This window comes from Pseudophryne corroboree, chromosome 9 (genome assembly GCF_028390025.1).
Source record: "Pseudophryne corroboree isolate aPseCor3 chromosome 9, aPseCor3.hap2, whole genome shotgun sequence".
NCBI lineage: Eukaryota > Metazoa > Chordata > Amphibia > Anura > Myobatrachidae > Pseudophryne > Pseudophryne corroboree.
In genome coordinates, this window is record NC_086452.1 from 332,570,925 (window position 1) to 332,585,544 (window position 14,620).

General features: G+C 48.3%; 1 protein-coding gene across 2 annotated transcripts in view; it reads right to left on the reverse strand.

The window, feature by feature from the left end:
- The window catches only part of EIF3L (eukaryotic translation initiation factor 3 subunit L), a 47,800-nt gene that overhangs the window by 12,068 nt on the left and 21,112 nt on the right, over nucleotides 1-14,620 (reverse strand). For both annotated transcript variants that reach the window (XM_063940567.1, XM_063940568.1), the window contains 2 exons: nucleotides 5,009-5,179; nucleotides 4,790-4,923 (listed from right to left, as the gene is read on the reverse strand). In XM_063940567.1, the coding sequence (XP_063796637.1) occupies nucleotides 4,790-4,923; nucleotides 5,009-5,179 (305 nt within the window). The remainder of the gene's footprint in view (nucleotides 1-4,789; nucleotides 4,924-5,008; nucleotides 5,180-14,620) is intronic.

Genomic DNA, 14,620 nt, shown 5'->3' on the forward strand with positions numbered 1-14,620 from the left:
GTTCCGGGTACCAAGTCCTTCTTGGCCAATCCGGAGCCATGAGTATAGTTCTTACTCCTCTACGTCTTATAAGTCTCAGTACCTTAGGTATGAGAAGCAGAGGATGGAACACATACACCGACTGGTACATCCATGGTGTTACCAGAACGTCCACAGCTATTGCCTGAGGGTCTCTTAACGTGGCGCAATACCTGTCCCGTTTTTTGTTCAGACGGGACGCCATCATGTCCACCTTTGGTATTTCCCAACGGTTTACAATCATGTGGAAAACTTCCCGATGAAGTTTCCACTCTGCCGGGTGGAGGTCGTGCCTGCTGAGGAAGTCTGCTTCCCAGTTTCCATTCCCGGAATGAAACACTGCTGACAGTGCTATCACATGATTTTCCGCCCAGCGAAAAGTCCTTGCAGTTTTTGCCATTGCCCTCCTGCTTCTTGTGCCGCCCTGTCTATTTACGTGGGCGACTGCCGTGATGTTTTTCCCACTGGATCAATACCGGCTGACCTTGAAGCAGAGGTCTTGCTAAGCTTAGAGTATTATAAATTTACCCTTAGCTCCAGTATATTTATGTGGAGAAAAGTCTCCAGACTTGATCACACTCCCTGGAAATTTTTTCCTTGTGTGACTGCTCCCCAGCCTCTCGGGCTGGCCTCCGTGGTCACCAGCATCCAATCCTGAATGCCGAATCTGCGGCCCTCTAGAAGATGAGCACTCTGTAACCACCACAGGAGAGACACCCTTGTCCTTGGATATAGGGTTATCCGCTGATGCATCTGAAGATGCGATCCGGACCATTTGTCCAGCAGATCCCACTGAAAAATTCTTGCGTGAAATCTGCCGAATGGAATTGCTTCGTAGGAAGTCACCATCTTTACCAGGACCCTTGTGCAATGATGCACTGATTTTAGGAGGTTCCTGACTAGCTCGGATAACTCCCTGGCTTTCTCTTCCGGGAGAAACACCATTTTCTGGACTGTGTCCAGAATCATCCCTAGGCACAGCAGACTTGTCGTCGGGATCAGCTGCGATTTTGGAATATTTAGAATCCACCCGTGCTGTTGTAGCAGTATCCGAGATAGTGCTACTCCGACCTCCAACTGTTCCCTGGACTTTGCCCTTATCAGGAGATCGTCCAAGTAAGGGATAATTAAGACGCCTTTTCTTCGAAGAAGAATCATCATTTCGGCCATTACCTTGGTAAAGACCCGGGGTGCCGTGGACAATCCAAACGGCAGCGTCTGAAACTGATAGTGACAGTTCTGTACCACGAACCTCAGGTACCCTTAAGTGAGAAGGGCAAATTTTGGACATGGAGGTAAGCATCCCTGATGTCTCGAGACACTATATAGTCCCCTTCTTCCTGGTTCGTTATCACTGCTCTGAGTGACTCCATCTTGATTTGAACCTTTGTAAGTGTTCAAATTTTTTTAGATTTAGAATAGGTCTCACCTAGCCTTCTGGCTTCAGTACCACAATATAATGTGGAATAATACCCCTTTTCTTGTTGTAGGAGGGGTAATTTGATTATCACCTGCTGGGAATACAGCTTGTGAATTGTTTCCCATACTGCCTCCTTGTCGGAGGGAGACATTGGTAAACCAGACTTCAGGAGCCTGCGAAGGGGAAACGTCTCGACATTCCAATCTGTACCCCTGGGATACATGTAGGATCCAGGGGTCCTGTACGGTCCCAGCGTCATGCTGAGAGCTTGGCAGAAGCGGTGGAACGCTTCTGTTCCTGGGAATGGGCTGCCTGCTGCAGTCTTCTTCCCTTTCCTCTATCCCTGGGCAGATATGACTCTTATAGGGACGAAAGGACTGAGGCTGAAAAGACGGTGTCTTTTTCTGCAGAGATGTGACTTAGGGTAAAAACGGTGGATTTTCCAGCAGTTGCCGTGGCCACCAGGTCCGATGGACCGACCCCAAATAACTCCTCTTCCTTTATACGGCAATACACCTTTGTGCCGTTTGGAATCTGCATCACCTGACCACTGTCGTGTCCATAAACATCTTCTGGCAGATATGGACATCGCACTTACTCTTGATGCCAGAGTGCAAATATCCCTCTGTGCATCTCGCATATATAGAAAATGCATCCTTTAAATGCTCTATAGTCAATAAAATACTGTCCCTGTCAAGAGTATCAATATTTTTAGTCAGGGAATCCGACCAAGCCACCCCAGCTCTGCACATCCAGGCTGAGGCGATCGCTGGTCGCAGTATAACACCAGTATGTGTGTATATACTTTTTATGATATTTTCCAGCCTCCTGTCAGCTGGCTCCTTGAGGACGGCCCTATCTATATACGGTACCGCCACTTGTTCTGATAAGCGTGTGAGCGCCTTATCCACCCTAAGGGGTGTTTCCCAACGAGCCCTAACTTCTGGCGGGAAAGGGTATACCGCCCATATTTTCTATCGGGGGGAACCCACGCATCATCACACACTTCATTTAATTTATCTGATTCAGGAAAAACTACGGTAGTTTTTTCACATCCCACATAATACCCTCTTTTGTGGTACTTGTAGTATCAGAAATATGTAACACCTCCTTCATTGCCCTTAACGTGTGGCCCTAATAAGGAATACGTTTGTTTATTCACCGTCGACACTGGATTCAGTGTCCGTGTCTGTGTCTGTGTCGACCGACTAAAGTAAACGGGCGTTTTAAAACCCCCGACGGTGTTTCTGAGACGTCTGGACCGGTACTAATTGTTTGTCGGCCGTCTCATGTCGTCAACCGACCTTGCAGCGTGTTGACATTATCACGTGATTCCCTAAATAAGCCATCCATTCCGGTGTCGACTCCCTAGAGAGTGACATCACCATTACAGGCAATTGCTCCGCCTCCTCACCAACATCGTCCTCATACATGTCGACACACACGTACCGACACACAGCACACACACAGGGAATGCTCTGATAGAGGACAGGACCCACTAGCCCTTTGGAGAGACAGAGGGAGAGTTTGCCAGCACACACCAAAAACGCTATAATTATATAGGGACAACCTTATATAAGTGTTTTCCCTTATAGCATCTTTTATATATTTCTAACGCCAAATTAGTGCCCCCCCTCTCTGTTTTAACCCTGTTTCTGTAGTGCAGTGCAGGGGAGAGCCTGGGAGCCTTCCCTCCAGCCTTTCTGTGAGGGAAAATGGCGCTGTGTGCTGAGGAGATAGGCCCCGCCCCTTTTTCGGCGGGCTCGTCTCCCGCTCTTTAATGGATTCTGGCAGGGGTTAAATATCTCCATATAGCCCCCGGAGGCTATATGTGAGGTATTTTTAGCCAAAAAAGGTTTTCATTTGCCTCCCAGGGCGCCCCCCTCCCAGCGCCCTGCACCCTCAGTGACTGCCGTGTGAAGTGTGCTGAGAGGAAATGGCGCACAGCTGCAGTGCTGTGCGCTACCTTAAGAAGACTGAGGAGTCTTCTGCCGCCGATTCTGGACCTCTTCTCGTTTCAGCATCTGCAAGGGGGCCGGCGGCGAGGCTCCGGTGACCATCCAGGCTGTACCTGTGATCGTCCCTCTGGAGCTAATGTCCAGTAGCCAAAGAAGCCAATCCATCCTGCACGCAGGTGAGTTCACTTCTTCTCCCCTAAGTCCCTCGTTGCAGTGATCCTGTTGCCAGCAGGACTCACTGTAAAATAAAAAACCTAAGCTAAACTTTTCTAAGCAGCTCTTTAGGAGAGCCACCTAGATTGCACCCTTCTCGGCCGGGCACAAAAATCTAACTGAGGCTTGGAGGAGGGTCATAGGGGGAGGAGCCAGTGCACACCACCTGATCCTAAAGCTTTACTTTTTGTGCCCCGTCTCCTGCGGAGCCGCTATTCCCCATGGTCCTTTCAGGAACCCCAGCATCCACTAGGACGATAGAGAAAGGCTGTTAGTCAGCTTGTTGGAGAATCTGTTTTTAGCCAGCCTGATTTCGCGTGCCAGGGACTTCCAGGCCTGTTTGTACAGGGCCCTGTCCCCGCTGCTGTGTGCCTCCTCCTTGGCCCGATGAAGCTTCCTGAGCTGGGAGTTGAACAAGGCTTGTTGTTATTGAAGGTGCGGACTGTTTTTGTTGGCACACACATGTCCTCGCAGAAGCGGATGTAGGATGTCACTACATCAGCCAGGTCGTCCAGGTCGGTAGCAGAAGTTTAAAAAACCCTCCAATCTGTGCAGTCAAAACAGGCCTGAAGCGTCATTTGATACTACATTTTAAGCCATCATGGCAACACAAAATCAAACATCTTTGGAAACCAACCCCACCCATCCATATTTCTTTCCACTCTGAGGATTTCAGGTCTCCTCATGCTACATGAATAAATGCGAAGAGATAAGAATTTTACTACAGCAATATATAAACTTGGTGCATTAGGTCTAGAACACTTTCCACCTGGTTAATCAGTAGAGATTGAAATTTACTAAAATTAAGCAAATGGGACTATCCACTTGGGATGAGTGTTATTATAAAGTTTTATATATAAGTAACTTTTTTCCCTCCTCATGAGGCATTACAGACATCATTTAACTGACATGTCCCAGACACGCCCAAAAAATTAACCTAATCTCAAATACTACCATCTGTGTGTTTTGGGGACTGTATTTCAACTGTACTAATGTTTTAATGCAGCACACTAAGTAAGAAACCCTGTATGCCAGATTAAGACTACAAGTAAGGATATAACTTATATAATGATGGTAATAAATCTAAAGCATGTGAAATAAAAGCAATACTCAAATACTGTAAATTTTAACTGTGTCAAAAAGGAATCAGAAAAGGACATGAATCCTGAAAAGCACTCACCCTTTCTGCATACGCAGCATCTTGTCCCCGTATTTCTCTCTCAGCTGAGTGTGAATACTCTCATCTATACGCATAGGGTACATGGTGAGGGCAATGGCTAGCAGCCCATGCATCTGCTCATTCTGTTTATTAATCTACAAAGGGACAAATGAGGATTAGTGTTCCAGATGACAGAACAAAGTGATACATGGTGAAGGATAAATAACAGTAGGTAATTACCATTTCATACTTGTAAGTTGTCCTCTGAAACATACTCTTAGTTCTCTGGATATATAGCAAGATGTTGGCAAAGACACGAATTGCATCCTGATACCTTCGCATCATAAGGTATGCAAAACCCACATAATAGTAGGTGGTGACCTGGCATTCAGGGACTCTGGAGTACATGCTCTGCAAGAACAAGACAATTGTTACAGACGGGCTGGTGATATTTAAAATATGCAAACGGGGAGCTTTATTGGGGTGGTACACCTGTCAAACTGTAATACAGGTGTCCTAAAGCGAGCTCTGGGAGGACAGAAGGCCATGCCCCAGAGGAAGTTTCTTTCCTCCCAGTGCTCGCCTTAGGATACCTGGATTACGGTATGACAGTTGTCACGTCCCAGTCAAAATTTTGCACCTGCCAATAAGCAGCATTTAAGATGAAAAAAAAGTCTCTCTAAAAATAAAGTGTTCAAATGTAGCTTTTTTTTTTTTTTTTTTTAACAGAATAGGTATTTTTAAATATTGTAACATTTTATGATGACATGGCCAATAGGTGGTAGTGTAAAGTCTTTGTATGTGTACAATATTACCTTTTCTGCTTTTTAATCATTTTTATTGACTAAAGGCGGCATACAAAGACAATAAATATGCAACAGCGAAATAGGTAACATAATAAACAAGACTCCTTGCAAGGAAATTCCGGCGTTACAGCACTGAAAAACACCTTAATAGAACAAAGTGTAGTATAAAATCAATAAAAACAAAAATGCCAAAGTATAATCAGGAAAATAGGTAAAAGCTTGCTAGGGGTTGGCATCTGTGTTTAAAAAAGTGCACATCAATCCAGAAGAGCCAAGTTATACCAGGATGTCAATTGGAAATTGCGTTTGAGTACTTGTTTCATCTCTAGGGCCAAAGTCTGTACATAAGGAAGCCAAAAGAGCAGAATTTTTCAGCTAATCCTTCTTTATTTATGGACGCAGCCAACCAGTCCATGGTTAATAAGGGTTGGGATTACAGCATCTGTGTTCTGCCATGTGACGGGATTCCAGTGCCGGTATCTTGTGCACCGGGATCCCAACAGTTAGCATGGTAACCACATCCCAGTAAATAAGTAGGACACTCTAGGCACAAAAAACGGGATTTTAAATACCTACCGGTAAATCCCTTTCTCGTAGTCCATAAGAAATACTGGGGTTTACGTAATACGATGGGGTATAGAAGGGGTCCAAAGGAGCACGTGCACTTTAAATTTCTTCAACTGGGTGTGCTGGCTCCTCCCCTCTATGCCCCCTCCCACAGGCAGTTATAAGTAAAAATAGTGCCCAAAGGATAAAGGACATACTTGTGAGAAGGACCATAACAAGTGGAGAGATTCACACACCAGCACACCATAGCACAAAATAACCAGCAACGGCTGGAACAAAACAGCAACAGCTGAACAGAATCGGAGGAAACCGGTAGACCAACCAATAAGGCCAAGGAGACGTCAGCGCGTCTACTGCCCTCGCTTGAAGGTCCCTGGTTCTTGAGCAACACCAGGGAAGCTTCTTGTCTATCTGTGGGCAGCCCCACAAGTAAATGATCTGTTGAAACACCAGGTGGTGGAGACCCCACTTTCCCGGGTGGAGATTGTGGCAACTGAGGAAGTCCACTTCCCAGTTGTTCCCCTCCGGAGTGAAGATCGCGGACATTGCTCTTGCATATCATTCTGCCCAGGAGAATTTTTGACACCTCTCGCATGCAGGCTCTGCTTTTTGTCCCTCCTTGTCGATTTATGTAAGCCACTGCCGTGGCGATGTCCGACTGAACTTGGATCGCCCGATCCCTGAGCAGAGGAGAGGCCTGAAGCAGAGCATTGTAGATCGCCCGAAGTTCTAGAATGTTGATTGGAAGAAGGGCTTCGTGGGTTGACCACCTGCCCTGGAACTGTTCCCCTTGGAAATCAGAGGAGGCCGTAGGAATAGTCGCACCATCTCCTGAAGTGTTCTTGCTTTGACCTCTGGGAGGAACACTTTCAGGGCCACAGTAATCAACCACATTCCCAGGAACAGGAGCCGCTGAGTTGGCTCCAAGGGGGATTTCTGTAAATTGAGGATCCACCCATGGTGTGACAGAAGATGGATAGTGCGCTCTATATGAAGCAATAAAAGTTCCCTGGATCTTTCCTTTATCAAGAGATCATCCAGACAAGAGACAATATTGACCCCCTGGACCCGGAACATCATCTCCGCCATCACCTTGGTGAATACCCTCGGAACTGTGGACAGGCCGAAGGGTAGCGCCTGGAACTGGTAGTGATTGTTCAGCAGAGCCAAACTGGAGTATGCAGATAAGCGTCCTTTATATCCAGAGACCATGAACTCCCGTTCCTACAGGCTCGCAATCACTGCTCTCAAGGATTCCATCTAGAACTTGAAAACTTTGAGGTAAGGATTCAAGGATGTTAAATTCAGAATGGGCCTTACCGAACCGTCCGGTTTCGGTACCACAGACAGGTTGGAGTAGTAACCCTTTCCCTGTTGTAGCAGTGGAACTGGAACAATGACCTGGGACTGGACCAACTTTAGGATAGCCTGTTGCAGCATAACCAGTGTATCCTCCAAAGCTGGTAAGCCTGATTTGAAAAATCGTTGGGGAGGAGTGCTGTCGAACTCCAGCTTGTAGCCCTGGGAAATAAGTTCCCTTACCCAGGTATCCTGGCAGGAGCCATCCCAGATGCGTCTGAAGTGACGCAGACGAGCTCACACCTCAAGATCCCCTCGGGGTGGGGAGGCACAGTCATGCTGAGGCTTTTGTGGAAGCTGAACTGGTGCTTGGTTCCTGGGAAACAGCAGCAACTGGATTTGTTGTCTAAACTCCGGTGTCTCGTCCCGCATTGGAGGCACCTCTGGCTCTTGATCTGAATCTGGTAGTCCGAAAGGACTGGTTAGACTGCTTCGGATAGGAATGCCTAGCCGGCGGGTCCCCCGAGGAGAGAAACATGGATTTCCCTGCAGTAACCTTAGAAATCTATGTATCTAACTCAACCCCGAAGAGCCACTCCCCTGAGAAAAGGGAGAGACTCCACACTGCGCTTGGAATTCGCATCCGCAATCCACTGACGCAGTCACAAAGCTATGCGCGCCGACACTGCCATGGTAGTAGTTCTAGCATTAATAGTGCCCATCTCCTTGAGAGAGTCACACAGCACACATGCAGTGTCTTGAATGTGTTTGAGGAGGGTCACCGTAGTGACCAGGGGCATATCCCCCGAGAGGCCCTCCTGAATTTGAGTCGCCCAAATATGGATGGCATGAGACATCCAGCAACCTGCTATCACAGGTCTTTGTGACATGCCAGCTGCTGTGTAAATAGACTTCAGTGTAATTTCTATTTTCCTATCCCCAGGGTCCTTGAGCTGAAAGGACCCAGGGGCCGGCAATACCACCTTTTTAGAGAGGCGGGAGACTGAAACATCTACGGCTGGGGGTTCTTCCCAATGATTCCTACCTTCCGGTGTAAATGGGAAAGAGCGTAAAAACCTCCTTGTAACCCGATACATTTTATCAGGATTTTTCCAGGCTTGTTTAAAAACCTCATCTAGTTCCGGAGAATCAGGGAAGGAGATACTGATCTTTTTCTGCACTAGGAAGAATGACTGCAGTGCAGCAACGTCCTCCAAAGGGATTTTTAATACATCCCTGATAGCAATGAGGGGCTCAATATCCTGTGTAGAATTGAAATCTATATCACGTTCCAATTCCTCCCCCTTCTCCTGAATATCCTCATCAGAGTCTGAGAGTAGAGCAGGCAGCCCACGTTTAAGTGGCCCTGAATTACGGAGGGGAGGCTGTCTTTCATCAGCCTTAGCAGCCAGGTCTGCAACAGACTGTTGCAGTTGTTGTGTTATCTGTTTATTAGCATTGAGTTGAGATGACATGTCTGCCATCATAGTCTTTATGGCACCGAGCCAGGGTGGCTCCTGACCCTTCCCCCCCAGTCACCACACTAACTTGGGAAGACTGACTGCATTGGTCACACAATAGGGAACCAGTGGTAGAAGGGGAGAATCTGGTGTGACAAACCTTGCTTAATGCGTGTTTGACCATAATTACAGTAACACACACATACAGACAAGTACAATAACAAGCCTGCACTTACTGCGTGTGAGATGGAGACCTAGAGTGAGAGGAGGACGCCACACACCAGCCTGCCAGACTTAGGAATCTGCAGGCTGAATATATTTATATCACAGTAAAAAATAAGAATTTACTCACCGGTAATTCTATTTCTCGTAGTCCGTAGTGGATGCTGGGGACTCCGTAAGGACCATGGGGAATAGCAGCTCCGCAGGAGACTGGGCACAACCAAGAAAGATTTAGGACTACCTGGTGTGCACTGGCTCCTCCCTCTATGCCCCTCCTCCAGACCTCAGTTAGGAAACTGTGCCCGGAAGAGCTGACACAATAAGGAAAGGATTTGGAATCCCGGGTAAGACTCATACCAGCCACACCGTACAACTCGTGATACTATACCCAGTGAACAGTATGAATAACAACTGAGCCTCTCAAACAGATGGCTCCAAACAATAACCCTTTAGTTAGGCAATAACTATATACAAGTATTGCAGACAATCCGCACTTGGGATGGGCGCCCAGCATCCACTACGAGAAATAGAATTACCGGTGAGTAAATTCTTATTTTCTCTGACGTCCTAGTGGATGCTGGGGACTCCGTAAGGACCATGGGGATTATACCAAAGCTCCCAAACGGGCGGGAGAGTGCGGATGATTCTGCAGCACCGAATGAGCAAACTCAAGGTCCTCCTCAGCCAGGGTATCAAACTTGTAGAATTTAGCAAATGTGTTTGAACCCGACCAAGTAGCAGCTCGGCAAAGTTGTAAAGCAGAGACCCCTCGGGCAGCCGCCCAAGAAGAGCCCACTTTCCTCGTGGAATGGGCTTTTACAGATTTAGGATGCGGCAGTCCAGCCGCAGAATGTGCAAGTTGAATCGTACTACAGATCCAGCGAGCAATAGACTGCTTTGAAGCAGGAGCACCCAGCTTGTTGGGCGCATACAGGATAAATAGCGAGTCAGTTTTCCTGACTCCAGCCGTCCTGGAAACATAGATTTTCAGGGCCCTGACTACGTCCAGCAACTTGGAATCCTCCAAGTCCCGAGTAGCCGCAGGCACCACAATAGGTTGGTTCAAATGAAACACTGATACCACCTTAAGAAGAAATTGGGGACGAGTCCTCAATTCCGCCCTATCCATATGGAAAATCAGATAAGGGCTTTTACATGACAAAGCCGCCAATTCTGACACACGCCTGGCCGAAGCCAAGGCCAACAGCATGACCACTTTCCACGTGAGATATTTTAGTTCCACGGTTTTAAGTGGCTCAAACCAATGTGACTTAAGGAAATCAAACACCACGTTGAGATCCCAAGGTGCCACTGGAGGCACAAAAGGGGGCTGAATATGCAGCACTCCTTTAACAAACGTCTGAACTTCAGGCAGTGAAGCCAGTTCTTTTTGGAAGAAAATCGACAGAGCCGAAATCTGGACCTTAATGGAACCTAATTTTAGGCCCATAGTCACCCCTGACTGTAGGAAGTGCAGAAATCGACCCAGCTGAAATTCCTCCGTTGGGGCCCTTCTGGCCTCACACCACGCAACATATTTACGCCATATGCTGTGATAATGGTTTGCGGTCACCTCCTTCCTAGCTTTAATCAGCGTAGGGATGACATCCTCCGGAATGCCCTTTTCCTTCAGGATCCGGCGTTCAACCGCCATGCCGTCAAACGCAGTCGCGGTAAGTCTTGGAACAGACAGGGTCCCTGCTGCAGCAGGTCCCGTCTGAGCGGCAGAGGCCATGGTTCCTCTGATATCATTTCTTGAAGTTCTGGGTACCAAGCTCTTCTTGGCCAATCCGGAACAATGATTATAGTTCTTACTCTTATTATTATTATCCTCAGTACCTTGGGCATGAGAGGAAGAGGGGGGAACTAAAGCGTCCACAGCTATCGCCTGAGGGTCCCTTGACCTGGCGCAATATCTTTTTAGCTTTTTGTTGAGGCGGGACGCCATCATGTCCACCTGTGGCCTTTCCCACCGGTGTACAACCATTTGGAAGACTTCTGGATGAAGTCCCCACTCTCCCGGGCGGAGGTCGTGTCTGCTGAGAAAGTCTGCTTCCCAGTTGTCCACTCCGGGAATGAACACTGCTGACAGTGCTAACACATGATTTTCCCCTTGTGGCTTCTGCTATCGCCATCCTGCTTCTTGTGCCGCCCTGTCGGTTTACATGGGCGACCGCCGTGATGTTGTCTGACTGGAGCAGCACCGGCTGGTGTTGAAGCAGGGGTCTTGCCTGACTTAGGGCATTGTAAATGGCCCTTAGTTCCAGAATATTTATGTGTAGGGAAGTCTCCTGACTCGACCATTGTCCCTGGAAGTTTCTTCCCTGTGTGACTGCCCCCCAACCTCGAAGGCTGGCATCCGTGGTCACCAGGATCCAGTCCTGTATGCCGAATCTGCGGCCCTCTAGAAGATGAGCACTCTGCAGCCACCACAGCAGCGACACCCTGGCCCTTGGAGACAGGGTTATCAGCCGATGCATCTGAAGATGCGATCCGGACCACTTGTCCAACAGATCCCACTGAAAGATCCTTGCATGGAACCTTCCGAATGGAATTGCTTCGTAAGAAGCCACCATCTTTCCCAGGACTCGCATGCAGTGGTGCACCGACACCTGTTTTGGTTTTAGGAGGTTTCTGACTAGAGATGACAACTCCTTGGCCTTCTCCTCCGGGAGAAACACTTTTTTCTGTTCCGTGTCCAGAACCATCCCCAGGAACAGTAGACGCGTCGTAGGAACCAGCTGCGACTTTGGACTATTCAGAATACAGCCGTGCTGTTGTAGCACTTCCCGAGATAGTGCTATTCCGACGTACAACTGCTCCCTGGACCTCGCCTTTATAAGGAGATCGTCCAAGTGTGGGATAATTATAACTCCCTTTTTTCGAAGGAGTATCATCATTTCGGCCATTACCTTGGTAAACACCCTCGGTGCCGGGGACAGACCAACGGCATCGTCTGGAATTGGTAATGACAGTCCTGTACCACAATTTTGAGGTACTCCTGGTGAGGAGGGTAAATGGGAACATGCAGGTAAGCATCCTTGATGTCCAGTGATACCATGTAATCCCCTTCGTCCAGGCTTGCAATAACCGCCCTGAGCGATTCCATTTTGAACTTGAACCTTCGTATATAAATGTTCAAGGATTTCAATTTTAGAATGGGTCTCACCGAACCGTCTGGTTTCGGTACCACAAACATAGTGGAATAGTAACCCCGTCCCTGTTGAAGGAGGGGTACCTTGATTATCACCTGCTGGAAGTACAGCTTGTGAATTGCCGCCAGTACTACCACCCCTCGAGGGCAGCAGGCAAGGCTGATTTGAGGTAACAGCGAGGGGGAGTCGCCTCGAACTCCAGCTTGTATCCCTGTGATACCACTTGCAGAACCCAGGGATCCACCTGTGAGCGAGCCCACTGGTCGCTGAAGTTCCCGAGACGCGCCCCCACCGCACCTGGCTCCACCTGTGGAGCCCCAGCGTCATGCGGTGGACTCAGATGAAGCGGGGGAAGATTTTTGATCCTGGGAACTGGCTGTCTGGTGCAGCTTTTTCCCTCTTCCCTTGTCTCTGTGCAGAAAGGAAGCGCCTTTGACCCGCTCGCTTTTCTGAAGCCGAAAGGACTGTATCTGATAATACGGGGCTTTCTTAGGCTGTGATGAAACCTGAGGTAAAAAAAATTTCTTCCCAGCTGTTGCTGTGGATACGAGGTCCCAGAGACCATCCTCAAACAATTCCTCACCTTCATAAGGCAGAATCTCCATGTGCCTTTTAAAGCCAGCATCACCTGTCCACTGCCAGGTCCCTAATACCCTCCTGGCAAAATGGACATTGCATTAATTTTGGATGCCAGCCGGCAAATATCCCTCTGTGCATCCCTCATATATAAGACGACGTCTTTAATATGCTCTATGGTTAGCAAAATAGTATCCCTGTCTAGGGTATCAATATTATCTGACAGGGTATCAGACCACGCTGCAGCAGCACTCTCCATGCTGAGGCAATTGCAGGTCTCAGTATAGTACCTGAGTGTGTATATACAGACTTCAGGATAGCCTCCTGCTTTTTATCAGCAGGCTCCTTCAAAGTGGCCGTATCCTAAGACGGCAGTGCCACCTTTTTTGACAAACGTGCGAGCGCCTTATCCACCCTAGGGAATATCTCCCCACGTGACCTATCCTCTGGCGGGAAAGGGTACGTCATCAGTAACTTTTTAGAAATTACCAGTTTCTTATCGGGGGAACCCACGCTTCATTCACTCATCTGATGGGGGAACAAAACACTGCCTGCTTTTTCTCCCCAAACATAAAACCCCCCTTTTTTTTTTTTTTTGTGGTACTATGGGTTAATGTCAGAAATGTGTAACACATTTTTCATTGCCGAGATCATGCAACGGATGTTCCTAGTGGATTGTGTATATGTCTCAACCTCGTCGACACTGGAGTCAGACTCCGTGTCGACATCTGTATCTGCCATCTGAGGTAGCGGGCGTTTTTGAGCCCCTGATGGCCTTTGAGACGCCTGGGCAGGCGCGGGCTGAGAAGCCGGCTGTCCCATAGCTGTTACGTCATCCAGCCTTTTACATAAGGAGTAGACACTGTCGGTTAATACCTTCCACTTATCCATCCACTCTGGTGTCGGCCCCACAGGGGGCGACATCACATTTATAGGCCTCTGCTCCGCCTCCACATATCCTCCTCAAACATGTCGACACAGCCGTACCGACACACCGCACACACACAGGGAATGCTCTGACTGAGGACAGGACCCCACAAAGTCTTTTGGGGAGACAGAGAGAGAGTATGCCAGCACACACCAGAGCGCTATATAATGCAGGGATTAACACTATAACTGTGATTTTTCCCAATAGCTGCTTGTATACACAATATTGCGCCTAAATTTAGTGCCCCCCCTCTCTTTTTAACCCTTTGAGCCTGAAAACTACAGGGGAGAGCCTGGGGAGCTGTCTTCCAGCTGCACTGTGAAGAAAAAATGGCGCCAGTGTGCTGGAGATAGCCCCGCCCCTTTTTCGGCTGACTTTTCTCCCGCTTTTTTTATGGATTCTGGCAGGGGTATTTTACACATATATAGACTATATGACTATACATTGTGTAGATTTGCCAGCCAAGGTGTTTAATATTGCTGCTCAGGGCGCCCCCCCCCCAGCGCCCTGCACCCGTCAGTGACCGGAGTGTGAGGTGTGCATGAGGAGCAATGGCGCACAGCTGCAATGCTGTGCGCTACCTTGGTGAAGACCGAAGTCTTCTGCCGCCGATTTCCAGGACCGCTTCTTGCTTCTGGCTCTGTAAGGGGGACGGCGGCGCGGCTCCGGGACCGAACGATCGAGGTCGGGTCCTGTGTTCGATCCCTCTGGAGCTAATGGTGTCCAGTAGCCTAAGAAGCCCAAACTATCTCCAGTCAGGTAGGTTCGCTTCTTCTCCCCTTAGTCCCTCGTAGCAGTGAGTCTGTTGCCAGCAGATCTCACTGAAAATAAAAAACCTA